The 17,855-nt window shown below is 45.0% G+C and overlaps 1 protein-coding gene across 44 annotated transcripts in view; it reads left to right on the top strand.

Annotated features, from left to right (window-relative positions):
• Positions 1–17,855, top strand: part of KCNMA1 (potassium calcium-activated channel subfamily M alpha 1) — a 729,677-nt gene that overhangs the window by 657,342 nt on the left and 54,480 nt on the right. For all 44 annotated transcript variants that reach the window (XM_045437744.1, XM_045437752.1, XM_045437747.1 and 41 more), the window contains one exon: positions 2,121–2,313. In XM_045437744.1, coding sequence (XP_045293700.1) covers positions 2,121–2,313 — 193 coding nt within the window. The remainder of the gene's footprint in view (positions 1–2,120; positions 2,314–17,855) is intronic.

Here is a 17,855-nt window from a genome sequence, read left to right as displayed (position 1 = left end):
GTCTCTTGTGTGCCCTTATATACATGCACTCACCTGTTGGCCTACATATGAATGAGCTCTCATATTTGCTGGTCCTTTTTAAACCCTCCGAAATTTAACACACTCAAGCACAGCATATTGTACAAATGGGCCTTCCTCTATGTCTTCACATATTTCATTGTTTAAACAGTGTCCCACGTATGGAGTCAGTCCAGAGAAACATGGTGTTTCTATATATGTCATCGGTATTTCTTGAGTTTTGAAATCGTGTGTATACAACTATGCAGGGATTGTCTTATATCACAATTACTGCTGGATTCCCTACAAGGTGAAAATTAAAAGAATATGAATGTAGGCAATTGAGGCTTATGCACTGGCGAAATGATTCAGGAAGTTGGTCAGACTTACTTTGTACCAAGTGATCCCTGGAAAAGAGGGATTCTTCTCCTCTCAGAAGGTACTGCTCCAGAGGCTGGAATTAGTAGCTTCCCAGCCCCAAAGCACTAAATGCCTCTTGCTCCATAATGCCACTCTGCAGCAGTATTTTGGGGCCTGAGAGCAGAATCATGTCTCTCACTGAGGCATCAAAGGGGGTTGATGGTCTCAATCTGAGCGGCCAAGTTCCATCATCCCAAAGCCCCTTCTCCAGGAAGGAGAATGGGAGGAAGGCAGGCATCCGGGGATATATGGGGGTTGGCAAACCCTCTCCCTACGCGGTCAGTGAGTTGAAGGCAACTCAGATCTTCACGTAGGCAGAGCAGAAGCTGGATCCAGGCTGAAGGACCAAGTATGTGAACTCCAAAATGATGCCACATGGCCCCTGGGGAGCCCTGACATGGATGGCCTGATTAGTTCTTCTGTGATGCCTCCTGAGGGCACAGAGCGTGTGGAGGTCATGCCTCTCCCCTCTGACACTTAACCCTTCTTTCCTACCTGTGCTTGCCTTCTCTTCCTCTCTGTCATTACCTCCTTGTTCTGGGATTTTTTTCCCCCACTGCTTTTTTGTTGTTACGGGATTTAAAAAAATCTGTTTACTGGCTTATTTATTTTTAATTACACCGGTAATATACAAATACGTTCTTGTTATAAAATATTCAAACAAGACAGAAGTATGTAAAGTCAAAAACAAACTTTTCCCTTTACCCCCAATCTTATTCTCCTCCCTAGAGGTAATTACTGTTATTAGTTTAGTGTATATTTTTCCTGAAATTTCTCTCCAAATGTACATGCATTTACAAGTGCATTCATAAATATATAGTTTTATTTTGTGGGTTTCTTTTTACATAAATTAAATAATACTTTTTAAATGATCTAGGACTTGTTTTTTTGTGTTTTTGTTTTGCACTTATCCCACTATTTTAGAGATCCTGCCCAGGCTACACCTACATGGAGAGCTGTTTTGGTCTCTTTACCTGCTGCATAGACTTTCCTTGTATGTATGTCCAGTGGTGTATTCAACCATCACTCTGTTGTTGGTCAATTAGGCGATTTTCTTGTGCTTTTTTTTCTCTTGCTGAAAATTTACAATAAAATTATATGACTTGAAGCTTAAGTTCTTTCCCCCTCCCCTTTACAAGATGCACATTAATTCCATCCCTCTCACGTCCTCCAGGTTGAGCAGTGCTATCAGTCCCACCTCATCATACCATGCTCACTGGCTATTTCCCCTTGGCTGCATTGGAAATTCTAGTCAGAGCTGCTGTTTTTGCCCGAGACAGAAGTGACCTGCTATTAAATAAACAGGCATTTGAAACCCACCCCCTCGTTACATTCTGAAAGCCAGAGGTTGCCACAGGACAGTTTCTTAAATCAAGACAATTTCCAGGCAGGAAGAAGATGTAGAACCCTGGCATTATTCCTCTCCCTCGTTTGTTGGCAACGGCTTGATTGAGTGTGGAGAGCAAGCCTGAAATGCCGCCATCAGCACCGACTACCCTTTAGATTAGCACACAGCTCCTATTCCCTTGAATGTAGTTAGGCCAGCTTAATGTCAAGGCATAAAAAAGATACTTGTTAAATAATTTCCCAAAGCTCCGGCTCCATCTTTAATTTGTTTTTATTTTTTTTCCCCTCTTTCCCTCTCGTCCCTCGGTCTCACTTTTGCTTCTTCTTTTTTTTTTTCCCTTTCCTCGATGCCAAAGGGTACGCCATTAAGTCGGGCTGATTTAAGGGCCGTCAACATCAACCTCTGTGACATGTGCGTTATCCTGTCAGCCAATCAGAATAATATTGATGATACTTCGCTGCAGGACAAGGAATGCATCTTGGCGTCACTCAACATCAAATCTATGCAGTTTGATGACAGCATCGGGGTCTTGCAGGCTAATTCCCAAGGTAAGGACAGCCTGTAATACTTCTCTGCTGTGCCTACAGGGGACAGGGGCTGGCAAGAGGGATATCCTTCACTCAGTAATTCAAAGAGGCTCACACCAGCCTGCTGGCAGTAAAACCTGTGGTCCGGGTGATGGCTTTCAAAGGGACATCTGCCGCGTCTTCTTACCATCTCGGGAAGCAGGCTTGAGAACACCTGAACACCCACACTCCGAATAGCCTGCCTTCCCAGAGAGGAAAGCAGCCTTTCAATTGCCACTGCCCTCAGTCTTCCCAAACAGTGGCTCTGTGACCTGGGTCACCAGCTAAATGTCAGGCACTGAAAAGATGCTGGCTGAACAATTCCTAATGTTTCTCTGCAGTATATATTTTTGCCATTGACCTATGTTAAGCGTTGCCATTGTTATAGCTGCATGGGGGTGTTAAGCTTTACTTTGTTATCTGCTGACCTACGGATGGTGACCCCCGGACAGCGGGGACTATAGGGACACAAAAAGTCATTTAGCAAGAGGTGATGCTCATCAGCCCACACGTTCTCTACAGCAGGCATGCCAGAGTGAAATGATGTACATCCACCTTCTCTGCTCTGCCCCCCATCTTCCCTGTCATTTTCTCTGGGATCCTGGGCAGATAGCTGCTAGTAAAGATGTCATCTAGAAGTCTCAGAGAGGCAGCACAGCAAAACCTTGTAACAAACAGCCTGACTAATCTGAGCCTTGGCAGGACTGCTTCTGCGCAGGCTTGCCATGAACTGCGGGATCGTTGTCATAAGTGGTCTGCTGGATGGGTGACATTGGGTGCGTGGTGGGGGCCTGAATCCCATCATTCCAGGACCAAAGGTGGAGGGAGCACAGCCATAAGAACTCTAGCTGCTGGGATATGAAGTGCGACCTTATTGACAGGATAAAGTTCAGCCCCATCTTGCAGCCCAGACATGTGCTGCTGGATCTTTTGTCAGCTCAGCACCAGCACCACCTCCTTCCAACATCTGCTCAACAGTGCAGCAAAGCTGGGAACGGCAGTTCCTAGAATCCTCTGCCCTGCACAGTTCTGGGCTGGAGTCTGCCAATGAGAGCCGGGCACTGGGACGAGATTTGGAATTTGGAAGAGACAAAGAGACCTTGATTCTTTGGAGGCAGCGGCAACCAGACCCTGAGCAGATGCGAGGTTCAAAGCAGCTTTTAAAGGAGCTTTCTGAGAATCACTGGCTTTGCTGCTAGGGACTGAGGGGCGTGGTGTGGCCTTCTTTGAGCTGCCTGGAGATCTGCAGTACCTCCTGTGGGGCTTGCAACTTGGTGTTGCGAGTGCAATGGCTCGTGGTGGCCTCTTTGACTTTTGTTCCTACAGCCCTTCCGATGGTGGCATCCACATCTAATTTTCTTTATACTTGGAATAGAGTGGCTTCTATTCTTGACGCAACCCTGACTGCTACGGTCTGAAGCCTGGTTTTCACCTCTCCACCCTGCCATCCTCTGCCTCTCCCCCAAATCTAAATCTTGGTATCCACTTGATCAGCTGGGCCTAAGGTCATAGCAACATGTCAAGACTCTAAAAGAGAGTCTTACCTACCCAGCTGTGTACTGGAGAGCCAGAGACTGCCTTCTGTCCTGCCTGCTCAGGGAGCACAGGTGACAGAGGATATGAGGAGACAGTAAGTTGGCCTTCTGGGAGGTGGAAGAGGCAAGCCACCATTTGGTTCCTGCCTTTAAGTAGTTGTTCTTCCTCATGTGTCCTCCCAACTCCGTCCCAGCATGGGCGTCCCCTGGGGAGCTTGTTAGAAATGCAGAATCTCACGCCCACCCCAAACCTCCTGGGTCAGAATCTGCATTCTAACAGGGTCCCCAGGTGACTCGTGTGCACTGCTTTAAGGCACAATATTCTGCACGCTAACAAAGCCCGGTCCAGTGAACACGCTGACCAACCCGATTAGACGCTCCTCTTCTCCTGGCGGGAGCTAGCAAGGGGAATGGAAAGAAGTGGAAGCAGGAGAAGCGCTCCCTTCAGGCGGGGGGTGGGGGGCAGATGGAACTGAGCAGGAGGGGCCGGAAAATACTCCTTTTCCCCAGCATGTCTGTTTTCTCCCAATTCAATAATTGTGATTGTCAAGGTCCATAGATCAGAATCTCAATGCCTGATTGAGTTACGTGTGTCTGACATGGGTGTTTCTTCCAGCTCTCATAAACCTGACCCCAGCCTCTCAGATCCTGTATGATGGCCACGCTGATAAAAAGGCTTCCCCTCCCCTCCGCACATACCTGATTCTCAAAAGCCTTCTTTACTGTTTTAGGACAGGCATGAGCAAGGAAAATAGGCTTTGGCGGGAGATAAGGAAGAAAGGGAACGGGAGCATATTTTTCCTGCACAAAGAAGAGAAGGGCACTCCTTCTTTAGTACACCCACCCTTCAGACACACACACATACACACCAAAGGAGGCCAAGGATGTACCCCATGGCCAGTGGCAATTTTCAGACTCTTGGTCAGCAGTGGTGTGGAGCCCATGCCCCCCAGCAGCCAGCAAGCACTTCGTTCTGCTCTCAGTGAGAGACTGCCAAAGCTACCGGCACACTGAGCCCATATTTCCCCTTGTTTTCTTACTCTGTCTGCCCTTCTCTTGTCCTTGGTTTCTAACACCCTCCTCTGGAGACACTCTGACCTTCCAAAAGTCCAGCAGTGGCCATCAGCACAGGAAGTGACTTTCTCTCTGACGGGCAAGTGCTCTGTATTCATCTTGGGCTGCTCATCACACAGCCCACTCCTTGGGTTTGTCCCAGCCCATGGGGCTGGAGGGACAAACTAGGTTTCCCTGTCACTGTCCCTCCTTGAGAACTGTTTGACCAGCTGGAACGCTCATCGGCCTCAGATATTTTAATTACCCTTCATCTAGGTATTTGTCACGACCACGCTCCAAGTAGATTGGAATTACAGGGTACAAAATGGATTTCGTGTTACTCTTTGCATGTTGGGAAGCAAATCTAACTTCCCCTGAGGGATAACAACATAGATTTCTGGCCACTGCTACCCACTTTTCATCACTATTTATTCTGCAGTCCTTATGAAGCTGCATCCTCGGCTTTGTCTTGAGAGCTACATTACCATTTCTCCAAAACTCAGCAGGACAGAAATGTGGTCTCAGGGCAAGCGTGTGTGCTCTGGGGCCAAAATATCCATGCATCTCAATGGAAAGTTTTTCTAGCATGATACCATGTAACATGAAAAATGTACCTTAACATTGAGGAGGTAGAGTCTTTGTTGAGATTTGGGTTCAGACACTTGCCGGTGTGCATTATCTGGTCTCTGAGACTAACAAAGCCTCTTTTTCCTCTTCTCTATTCACATTCCCTTTTGGTGCCACTGTTCTAGCCCACATGGTGTCAGAACTGACCCAGCCTAGGGACTTTGGACCAGACGCTTTCTGAAAAGATCTGAGATGTGATGGCTGGTTGTCAAAAACAATTACAGAGAAAGGTGGCATACCCCATGCTGGATGGTATATCCGATGTGACAGTGGGTCTATGAGATGCAGTTTTAATATACAGCAGGCAAGACTGCAGTGACAATTATATAAAGCAGGTGAAGCTGCTTCTTGCTGGTCAGCAAACATCAGCTCAGAACCACTTTACAGCTCTTTACCAGCAACTAAGTGCCTTTATTTACAGAGCGCCTGTCACTTCCCTTTGGCTGGAGAGCTGGTATATTATTTAGCACGTATTTATCTGGGGAAAACATTTCAATTTAAATCAGCTGGTACAACAGTGGCTCTTGCCAGACTGTTTCCCTGTGGTTCTAAAAGACAAGAACTGAGCCTGATCTTGAAAGGGAGGGTGGGTAGAGGAAGGAAGGGCCCATTCTCAGAGAGCCACTTGAGTCAGTACCTGAAAAGAGGGGGCATGTGATTGAGTTTCCCTTTGTGCTTTTGAATCACATTATGAAATGAGCATCTTATAGTTTCTTCCTGGCTGACCTCCTAGTGAAGGTAACTCTTAGAGAAAGAAATAGGAGTAAATGAGTGTCTGCTATTCATCAGGCACTATAAAAGCCCAGAACACAAAGATGGCATGGATTCAGCACTCACCATCCTTGAGGGGCTCAGGTGAGTGGATGAGATACCCCCATAAACAATTACCGTGCAATGAGACAAGGATGAGGCTAGAAACAAAAGAGCTCCTCGGTTTATATACTTCAAGGGGTTGTGAAAGTTTCCAAGAAGAGGTGACGTTTGTGGATGAGTTGAATACATGTGGCTCTTGAGCACTTGAAATGTGACTAGTGTGACTGAGGATTTTTTTTTCTCCCTTTTACTTAATTTAATAAATTTGAATTTAAATACTGGCATGTGGCTAGTAGCTACCATATTGGATGGCACAGGTCTAAGTCATCAGCTTGTTGCCGTTTTAAGGGCTGGGATTATAGGGCTGAGATGACAGGACAGCTATAGCGATGGCAGTCACAAGGGCCAGGCAGAGATTGAGGTGGATTTGTAACAGCAAAGATAGCCCATTGAAGGCCAGTCAGGTGGGATGGAGGTGTGGATGAGCAAGGATGAAGAGCTGGTAATGAGTTCTGAGGTTGACTACTAGGTGGATATAAAGTAAGCTGAGGGCTCAGGAGGAGAAACAGGCTCGGGGAAGATGGCAAAGAATATGGTCCTGGTTCATTTGAGTTGACAGTATATGTAGTTATCTAACAAAAAATACAACCATACCCTGACTATATAGGGATAAAGTCAGGTTTGAGGTTGCAGACTTGGAAATCATTGGTGATGGATGGTGTATAGGCCTTGAGAGTAGATATTTCTCAGAGAGAGAAGGCAGAGCAACCAAGAGAGAAGGGCCAAACCTGGAACCTTGGAAATGTCAACACTGAAGTGACAAACAGAGGGAGAGAATCCAGTGAAAGGGCCTGAGGGCAAAGATTGAGGAAGTAGGAGTGGGTACTATCAAAAGTAAAGGAGAAGAGAGTTGAATAAATTCCAGATAGCAATTTAGAGTGTATCCTAATTAAGTGTTGATGCATATGTTTTCTTGAATAGACTATGAGCTCTTTGAGAGGTGAGGACCATTCTTCTTTTGCTCATCTTCATGTCCCCAGTGCCTCTAGCACAGGATCTGACCTAGAGTTGACATGCCATAAGAATTTGTTGGGCTGCACTGATCTGAAAGAAAGCAATGATTAGCACTGTCAGATACTACAGGAAAGTCAAGTAGATGAGGTCCGAAAAGAGGCAATGGTGCATTTGACCCTCAGGAAGTTGTTGACGACCTTGGCAAGAGCAGCTTGAGTAGCTTGTTGCCAGTGGAGGCTGGCGTTGAGGGTTCTGAAGCATTAATGGGAGGCGAGAAGTTGAAACCGTATATTACTCTTTCAAGTGCACATAGGGAGAGAAATAGGGTGTTTCAGGGGAATCTTGTCAAAAAAGAGATTTCCTTTCTGTTTTTAGAATGTGGAGAAATCCACCATATTTGTTGGCTGCAGTAGACTGAGGTGAAACCCCATTGAGAGGGAGAGTTTGAAGCTTTAGGAGGAAGTCATTATATGATAGCGTAACAGAGAGAAGCAGGAGAAAACAATGTGGCCTTCAAAAGGAGAAGGAATGGCCCTGGTCCCTCTGAAACGGAAAGCTAGATGAGGAAGATTATAAGCTGGAGGCAGTCAGATGGCTCTCCTTTCTTCACGAAGCTGCCAGTTTGGTTTTCCTTGAAGATCTGAGGGACCGGGACAGTTGGGACTGGGAACTGATGGTGACAAAGGTTCAGGGCAGACATTACAGTAAACATGTAAGGAAGCTGGCTGGAGTGAGGTGAGGGTGTGAGTGAGTGTTGGTGAGGGCCAGCTGGGGTTGGAATTACGAAGGCGTTATGGTGCCAGTCAACACAGCTCTGCGATCTTCTCTGCAGCTCTTGGCAGAAACAGCAGAAAATGTACAAAATTGCTTGAGTTTGGGATAGCAATTCAGAGGAGGCGAAGGATTCCATGGAGCTGTTCAGAGGATATTAAAATGAATGGTCGCCAGGTCTAAGATGGTAGATGGGGAAGTCAAACCAGTGTTGGGGCTTACCGACTGAGAGGCCATGACAAAGCAGGCAATTAATCCCTGTGATCAAAGAACAGGGTGTGAAGCAAAAGCGTGGGAGAGCTGAAGCATGGGAGGTTTGATGTGAGACAGGAGTGTGTGATGAGCTCGGAGAATGAAATATTGCAGATCCTGAACAGAGTTTGGTGGTATTATGCTCATTTTGCATGCGGATTCTGGGTCTAAGGCAAAGCCCATCTGACTACCACCAGCACCACCAGCACCACCAACAACTGTAATAATAACACTAATGCTTATGAAAGTTTGCTGCCATTACATGATAGACATTTTGCCAATTGAGACGATAAGGTTTTCACCCTTGGCCACACATTGTATTCATTTGAGAAACTTAAAAAAAAATATCGATGGCTGGGTTGCACCTCAGCAACTGTGGTTTCACTGATCTGGGGTACGACCTGGACATTAGAAGCTTTATAAACTCCCAGAGTGGGAACCACTGCCCGAATTGGTCCTCTGAGGAGGCATATGTGGTAAGGAGGTTACCATTTTGATTGGAAAGGGAGGAAAATGAGGCCTTAAGGGGTGAAATAATGGTTTTCACCTGGGCCTTCTGGTCTCCCAGGGATCCTAAACTTTACTATTTTACTTCCTTAGGACAATGCTGTTGGCTCAGCTTGTTGGTCTGCCTTCTTTCTTTCATATTTTCTGGATGGTCATTAGCTTCCTAAGACTAAAAAAACCTTAAGTGGAGAAAAAGTGGCTTGGGGTTGTGCTGGAGCCCAGGTTCTAGTTTCTACCAACTGGCTGCATTTGTCATCTTGTCTCTGTCACATGTCTCATGGTGATAAGCCCCAGTGGACAGGCCTTCCTCCTGACCACAGCTTTTGACAGACGGCCAAGCAGAGATCCAGCACTATGCTGCTACTAAACAGCAATGTCGCTCACCCCCAGGGCCAGCAGTGTGCTCCCTAAAGAGCTTGGGTCTCTTTAAGAAGATGGAGTGTGTGTATTTCAACATCGGGGTTCATTTTGGATGTGGTCTGAAGGTTTCTCTGTGGTTCCCTTTCCTGTTACATGCTCCGCATTCCTCAGATGCATGCTCCCTGTCCCCAAACCCTTATTAAGCACCTGTTGTGTGCTCGGACTGTGCATGGCAGACACTGTTAGAGAGACAGGGATGCGTGAAGCACATTCCCTGTCCTTGCAACCTCCAATGCAAATGTGCAACTGCTTCTGAATGCTGGTATATTACCAGGAAAGAATTACAGTCCATGGAGGCAAATATGGGACAGGAAGACAAAAAGGAAGAGAGTGGGTTTGAGAGACACTTTGAAAAAATGAGTAGGATTTCAGCTGGTGGGACCAAATAGAGCTGGCTGCAGTCAGAGAAAAGAATTGAAGTAAGGGGCAAGGATGCATGGAGATGTGTTTGAGGGACAGTGATGAGTACAGTTTGGCTGGAAAACAGTATATGTGTAAGGCAGCAGGGAGACCTGAGGCAGAAATGTGGGTTAGGCACTGAGGGATTTTTTTTTTTTAATTTTGAGTTATGAAGCTATAATTATTCAGTAGGCACTGGGGAGCTACAGCAGGTTTCAGAGCAAGAGAGTGATGGGATCAGACCTGAGCTTCAGGGAGATTGATCTGGCAGCCTGTGAAGCATTGTTTGGAGTGGGAAAGAAGAGAATGCAGGGGTCTGGGTAGGAACTGTGGTTATCCAGGAGATCAGGAACCTTGAGCTGGAAACAGAAGGGGAGACTATTTTACTGTGAGACGTAGTAGACGTTAAACAGATTACGTGATTGTCAGCTTCCTTCTCAGTGACAGAGGATAGTGATGAGCTCATAGGAAGTGGCCTCAGCAGGCAGGGCCTGGCAGCGGGAGAAAGTGGTATTGGTAATGTTGGGTTCTAGCCATGGTTCATTTCCATGTAGACTTGGCAGAAAATCCAGGTGACCATGAAATGCAGATGGGTGGAAATAAAGTCCTGCATTCAGGAGAGGGTCACAGGTAAAAGTCTACCCCATGGCTCATTCTCTATCAGTGGAGTAGAACCTTGGAGAGAGGTATGAGGAAAGAAATGTGAAAAGCAGAAGGATGAGAAGCACCTTAGAAAGGGCAGAGAGGAACATTTGTAGAAACCAAGGAACCACAAGCTGAGCTAGGCTCCCAACTTCCCAAGGGATGGAGAAACATATGTCACAAACCCGACATGAATGTCCCCTGCCTGCTTTTCTTCACCCCTCTAAATTTATTTTTCTATATTCTGTGCCTCTTTATAGCTACAAGTTAAAAAATGTATAATGGCTCACACAAACACTCCAATAGACACACAAGCATGTATGTGTACACACACCAGCACACATGCATGTGGGCACATACACACACACACACACACCCAGACCTCCAGCCCTCCGTGACCCTCAGCCAAGGTGACACTAAATGATGTCCACACATAAGCAGATGCTCTCCCTTGACTGCATTTCAACAAAAGTTAAGAGCCTCAAGTAGGGAATGACCTTTTTCTTTGGAAGAATGGCCAAGGTTCTTAGAGAGACAGCATTAATTGGGGGCATAGGGCATATCCTAAAGTCTGAGATTTCTTTTCCTGTTCCAGAGAAGAAAATGTGACTTCTCTTTTATCTTTGGGGGAGGCTATGTGGGTTAGGACCTCTAAATTATGGCAGGATTCAAAGGGTCAGGATTCAAAAGGACCTTCCTAAACTAGAACTTCGGGACAAAACCCACAAGATGGAATGTAATGAAGTCCACTGGGCGTTCAGTTTCAAATAATCACTGAAGACGGGTTGCATAAACCTGGCTGATGGAAGTGTAATTTATTTTGAGTAGTGATTGTTTCATCCTGGTCGGTCTGAGAGTGAGTGTGTCAGGAGCTATGAAGATTTGAGGGCAAAAACTAACCAACTCAAGAATGCAGCCAAGGAGATGGTCAGAATAGGGAAGCACTAGGACAGCCTATCCCTTGCCAAGCAGTTAAGAGAGTGGGGGGTTAGTGGACTGAAAGGGCCATTTTACCTTCTGCTCCACTGGAAAAACTACGGCCGATGGCTAATGATTAAGGAGAAACAGATTTTAGCCCTGCATAAGGAAGACATTTCCAGAATAGAATGGGCTGCCTAAAAATGTACTGAGCATTCTGTCGCCACAGGTCCATTTGCCAAGGGAAAGGTACTGACCTGATCTTTGTGATGAGAGGGACATCAAACCAGATGAGTTCTTTGGTCCTTCATAACTGAGGGTCTTTGGTATGCTTTTTATGTTTATTACATGGGGATCTGTGTTTTTGATGATCTACATTGTTACTCCAGAGAGAGAGCTATGGCGTTTGGTAGAATTGGGGTTATAACGGGTCTTTTGGTGGAAGCTTCCACATCCTTCCAGAATGGCACTGTCTCTGTGTGTAAGTTGCAGTGCGGTAAGCAGTGCACATCTGGCTTTTCCGTTAATCTGATGGACCACCCCATCTTCAACTCCCATGTCACCCTCAACTTCTGTCCTGCCAGTGTTTCCCCTTTTTGTCCTCTCTGCCTCACCCCTGCACACCCAGGCCACACACCTCCCTGCCCCAATCCCAAACATACCTATGCACATATCCTTACACACATTCTCCCTTCCTGAAACCAGAGAAGCATTTTTTTTCAGCGGCTCCCATATGACATTCATTGCCACAATATGGTCTCTCAATTCTGAAAGGGTTGGGGTGGGGGGTGGGGGCGGGGAGAAGCCATTTCTCTCTACCCGCCGAATGAACAAAGCTCTGTGCTAAAATATTTGTCTTCGGTTGTAACTGAAACTGCTGTTGGCTTCAGTCCCCCAAACCAGAAAGACAATTATACTTAACTGTTTCGAGATTTATAAATACCACACTGGAATAGCCTCTAGGTAGTAACTTTAGATACCCAGCCCAATAATTTTCTTTTATTGGTTTGTGATTTAGATCTTATTTTGAGTCCTCTATAATAAGAGTAGTACATTTCATTAAAAGAGCTTACTAACCAATAAAGAAAATCTGGCTTAGGGCTCGAGCAGGTCTCGAGTACAGAAAGGGGCCTGCCCCGTTATGTTTCTGTGGCGGACATTACAAGACTAATCTCAGCACAGGAGTGCACATGTATTACAGCAAAGCAGCATCTGCAGCTGCTTTCTTCTAAATGACTTCAACTTGGGAGAATTTTTCCTACACAGCATATTTTACCACATGAGAGATCCTCTGAAGACCGCCGTTTACTATTCTGGTAATAGATTCCCAGCGACGAAAACGAGGACACGCAAAAAAACAAGAATGGCTGTAACAAGAGATGGGAAAGCCTGGACTCTTTGCTCACCCGGTGGTGGTTTGTAGGCCTTCCCTAGATGGGGCTCTTCCTAGATGGAGTGGATGTGGGGGATTAAAAATAAAAACGGACAAAATAACGTTTTCCTTTCGACTACATGCAGAGCAGATTGAGTTCCTCTCTCAGGTTGTGCCCAGCTTGGGACAACTGCAGTGAAGGAAAATCTTAGCTTCGGAGACAGAAAACAGATGTGGGGTGGTGCTGGGTTTGGGCTGAACTCATCGTCCTCACATCAGGCTTTACTCCTTAAAACCTGCGTGTGTAGTTAATGCCTCTTTTTAAAAATTGTAGGCCCTCTTTTTTTCAGTTGAGTCATGCACCAGGCACACTCATATGCACTATCTCATTTACTCTTCCTGATAACCTGTTTAGGCGGAGGTCATCTATCTCCATTTTACAGATGAGAAAACTAAGGCCGAGGAAACTTCAGCAGCTTCCCCACAGTCTCATAGTGCGTCAAGGGCACGTGGAGTTGATGCCCAAATTGTGTGATTCCAAAGCCTGTGCTTTTCTTACCGCCTCAGTCAGCCCCATAGAAGAGAATAAGTGTTATTCTCATGAGAACAGGCCTCAATCTGTACGTCTGCTTTTAACGGTCATGGAAGCATCACCGGGCATGCTAAATGTCTCTTTGCACCCAGAGACTCAAGGGTCTTTTTAACATTCTTATTCTGTGCATCCACATTTTGTAGGTCCCTGGCCCTCCTCCCCTCAGCAATCAGAGACATTGGGATTCTCTTGGTTCTGGTCTTCCTTGCTACAATAGCTAAACAAACAAGAGTAGAGTTGAGAGAAATATCAAGAACTCTGCTTAGCCTGCCTCTGTGAGCAGTTTAATTGTTGCAGCTTTTTCCCTGTTATTATAGATTTGCTTTTGGAGCTGTCAGAACAAAGGTGGAAAGTTAGAGACCCCTGATATTGCTCTCTGTTGTCCAGACACTTACAAAATATTTCCAGGTTTTATCGATTCATCTCACTCTCCAGGTGGAAGTTTCCGTAAAAGGCAGTAGATGAGAATAAACAGACCACTCTAGCCCCCAAAGCCTAGGATTTCACATGGTGTGTTACACTCAGAAAATGGTCCAGATAAATTGTCCTTTGGGAGGAAAGTGTGACTGTATAATCAAAGAAAAGTAAAGGAAGTCTTGTCATCCCGTGGACTCTCTAAGGCCCCAGATGAGATTCTGGATAAGGATGGGTCCATCAAGAGTTCTTTTCCTGAGCATTACTTTGGTTTATACCCCATGGCTGAGATTAGTGTCCCCACTCTTTCCATGGTCATGCTGTCACGGAGCTAATGGGATCCATAGACAGAAATGACACAGACATATAAAATAAGTTGTGTGGCACAACTTGAATACACATATTTAACGCTATGGGGCCTGCATCATTCCAGAGTAGCTTGTAAAAGGCATGGTGTGAGTCATTTGTAATTTTCTGAGGCATGAGTTTAATCCATATGCTGTAAAGATAACGTGCGTGCCCCGAGCCAGTAGATGAGCCTGACCAACCATCCAAGGGAGTTTTGTCTTAACCCATCTATGTATAACCAAAAAACTCATATGAAGTCCTAAAACCTTTATTTCTTGTCTTAAAAATGGCCTTGCAAAGAAACACTGATCTAGAAATGGCCTTAGTTCTGGATTTATAGAGTATTTAGGAGTGTGGATGGTCCTTAAGTATTTCAGTCAAACTTCATGGAATGTTCTGGTGGAAATCATTCCAGAAAAGCAGTCATCCTAGAAAAGTCTAGAAAAGCAGTCACTGAGCATCTTGTTACATATCCCCAGTAAAGAGTTTCTACCAGCTATAAGAGCCACAGGGATGTCACCACACAGTGTGTTAAGAGAAGCCAGGGGCCGTTTTGGGCTGCAGTGGTTGGGGGCAGGGGCTCCAGAATAAGTGAAGTTCAATTTGAAAATAGGTATGATTATCATAAGTAAAGGGGCTACAGGCAGGTGGAAGAGGCTGAGGCTGAGTGAGAGAAGGCACATAAACAAGAAAGGCCAAGTGTAGTTCAGGCAGGGGCGCTTAGCTATCTGTCTGCTGATGATAGAACAGAGGGGCCTTAATGGTCTCAGGGCGTCAGAGGAAAGGAGGTAGGTGAGGTCACTGTTAATTTGGGTGGGACCTCAAAAGAATGACCTGGTCTATCACCTTACTGATCTCCCCACTCCCGCCAACTGTCAGAAATGCATTTAAATGCTTAGCACAGCACCTCCCACCTACTAGATGCTTGTAGAGGTTTGTGGAGTGAACAAATGAATGAATACTCCTAATATCTGTTGTTTGCAGCCTGCCCTATCTTCGTTTGCCCTCAAATGAGACAAAGCAGCTCGATACTTTGTTAAAAACCACATACTTTCCTCCCAGGCTTCAGTCACTCTCCATTCCTTTGACTGCTGAGCAGTAGGCAAGGGCTACAAAAATCCAAGATGTTGAACTTGTCAGGCTTGTCCAAACGTTCTCTAGTAAATCACCCCAATCCTTGAACCTTTACTAATAGCTCCTGATCCTCAACCTTGCATTGGCCTCACTGCAGGTAGTGTTGCACAATACCAGCCCAAGGCCTAAGGAGGCTGTAGGATTGAGACCTCCAAAGTTTAACGAAGGGCAGAAACCATCTCTGCTTTCTGCTCCAGGGAGCTTTGAATGGTTCCTTAGAGCTTTCCTGGCCACGTGGAGATGGGCACTCCTTTTAGCAGCAGACTAGCCCATGTCGCCCTAATACCTGGGCAGGGAGAATTCAGCAGATGGGTTTTGTCACTCTAATTCATGGTGGCGAGTCACAAATGGGGCTGTCAGAGTGATGACACAATTTTTTTTCCAATATATGACACGATTAAATAGGGTCAGAAACCACGTCCTTCACAACCACACATGGCAGCCCCGAATGAATGGATATAAAACACTTAGTAACTGAGATGTAGTAAGAGATCACGCAACATCAGCTACATTTATTACTATTATTTTTGGAGAGTTTTACTATTTTCTTTCCTTTGCTCCCCCAAGATAACAAATAGCAAGATAAGAATTATCCCTTTGTACCTAGCAGCCAGAATAGCTGTTGATTGTGCTTGTCAATAAATAACACGTAGAAAACAAAACACACCTTTGGGAGGTAAGAAATCCAGGAACAGTAGATTTACAAAAGCCTACAGAGGAGTTGAGGAAAAACTGGGACACATTGACAGTGACCACTGAGATTTTTCCTCCATAGACAGGCTAGTATGGCGCCACATGATGGGGCTTCTCTATGAAGCAGAGAGGCTAGGTCTCAGCTCACTGAGGTTCTGGTAAAATGAAACTATCCAGAGTTGCTACTGTCAGAGTAGGGCCCATACTGCTCCGACTAGATGATAGGTTATACCTATCATTGCCCCTTGGCCTCTTTTCACCTCAAAAAAACTAATTTTGGCTCTCAGCCAGAAGATCTGAGGAACTTTGAGTTTTTAATGGGGGAAGGGGTCTTGGATCCCTTTAAGTGCCTAATAAAATGATGGATCTTCTCTTTGCCCCTTCCTTTACCTCCCCAGAGTTGTATGCAGAAATATTTGCATATGGAGGTAACAAGTTACCTAGCCTAATGGGTTTTCCACCTTAGCTTCACATTGCAATCAACCAGGAGCTCTCAAACCTCACTCAAGCCACATCCCAGAGCTATTGCACCAGACTCTAGACAATAGGATGCAGGCATCAGAGATTCCAAGGTGCAGCCTGCATTGAGAAGTACAGACTGAGCCTCTTTACTCAAGGTAACCGTCCGTGATTCTCACATGGGACTGCTAGTTCAGTAAGCTTCCATCTACATGGAACTGGCAGCCTCCCAGGGTTGCTTGCGGGGAAGTTTGGAAGGCATATTGTGGACATTATAAAAATAGGAACTATGGGAGAAATGAACTTTGACTCGTGAACTTCCAGGTGGTTCCCAAATATACACCGTCCTGATCCGCAAGGAGTGGGGAAAATAGACCAGGGGAATGTGCATGGGAGAGGTCAAGGCAGGTAGGTGCAGGTAGTTTTCGGGATGCTTAATCAGCAGTATAGGAAATGGAAGAACTTTGAAAATCAATCAAACCTCTGGGTATAATGACAGAGAAGGAGACTAAATAATGGGAACGTCATGGTTGAAGTTTCAAACTTAATCTATAAACCTACTTTTAATGGGCCCCCAGGTGATTGTGAATTCAGGGTGGCTTTCTTTGTATTGGATTACATGAGGCTGTTCCATATTTCTAAGAGAAGTCCAGGTGTGTGTCTCATTTTATTTATTTATTTATTTATTTATTTATTTATTTATTTATATTTGCATTTAGGATACCATAGACCTTTTTTTTCTAAAGTCTTCTTTTTATGAGCATTAATTATATACCATGCAAGGAAGCAATTGCCTCTATGTTATGAAATATTAAATCAAAATGCTTCCTGTTCCCAGATGTCCCAGAGATAAATACGGCAGTATTTTGAAGCCCCTCTTGGAGCTGTTTTGCCTGCAAATTTATTGTTTTGTCTCCATTTTCAGAAAGCCCTGTTTTCTGTGAAGTATAGCACTCTAGGTAGTTTTTAAGGCGCAAACTCCTCTGGAGTTGCCTGTGTCGGCAACAACTCTTATGTAGATGGCACACGAGGGATGGCGCACTGATCGGCTCCTTTAAGATGACAAATGGGCAGAGAGTGTTATTGTCTTTGATTGCACGCCTTACATCATCTGTATGTAGGAATAAAAGGGCCATACTTTATCTTTAGCCATTTTATAAATATTTAAGCCCTTATAGCTGCCTAAAGATATTAAAGCATATTTTACAGTAGTCGGAATATAAATATTATATATAGCGCAAGATACCAAAGTAGTTTAATGAATTCATAATTTTCTGTTCACATTTATTGGAATGTGTTTTATGTTCCAAAAGTTCCATTTAAAGAATAAGATACCATTCTGCTTCCTGACAACACACCAAGTGTGGCCACATTTCGGGTGGGGTCTCAGTTCCAGTGTCTACAGAGGCTTTCATTAAAGAGGCGGAAAGGCAGGAAGTCAGGGCACTGGGATATATTTCTTCAATCTCTGCATTTAAAAAAATATATATAAATAACTTTGAATAAACAATTCTGGTGCTTATTTAAATTACAAAGCCTTCCAAAGAGAAAACTTTTTATA

Source organism: Leopardus geoffroyi, chromosome D2 (assembly GCF_018350155.1).
Source record: "Leopardus geoffroyi isolate Oge1 chromosome D2, O.geoffroyi_Oge1_pat1.0, whole genome shotgun sequence".
In the NCBI taxonomy this organism is placed as follows: Eukaryota; Metazoa; Chordata; class Mammalia; order Carnivora; family Felidae; genus Leopardus; species Leopardus geoffroyi.
The sequence above is the reverse complement of the archived record's forward strand: the minus strand, read 5'-3'. Positions and strand labels throughout refer to the sequence as shown.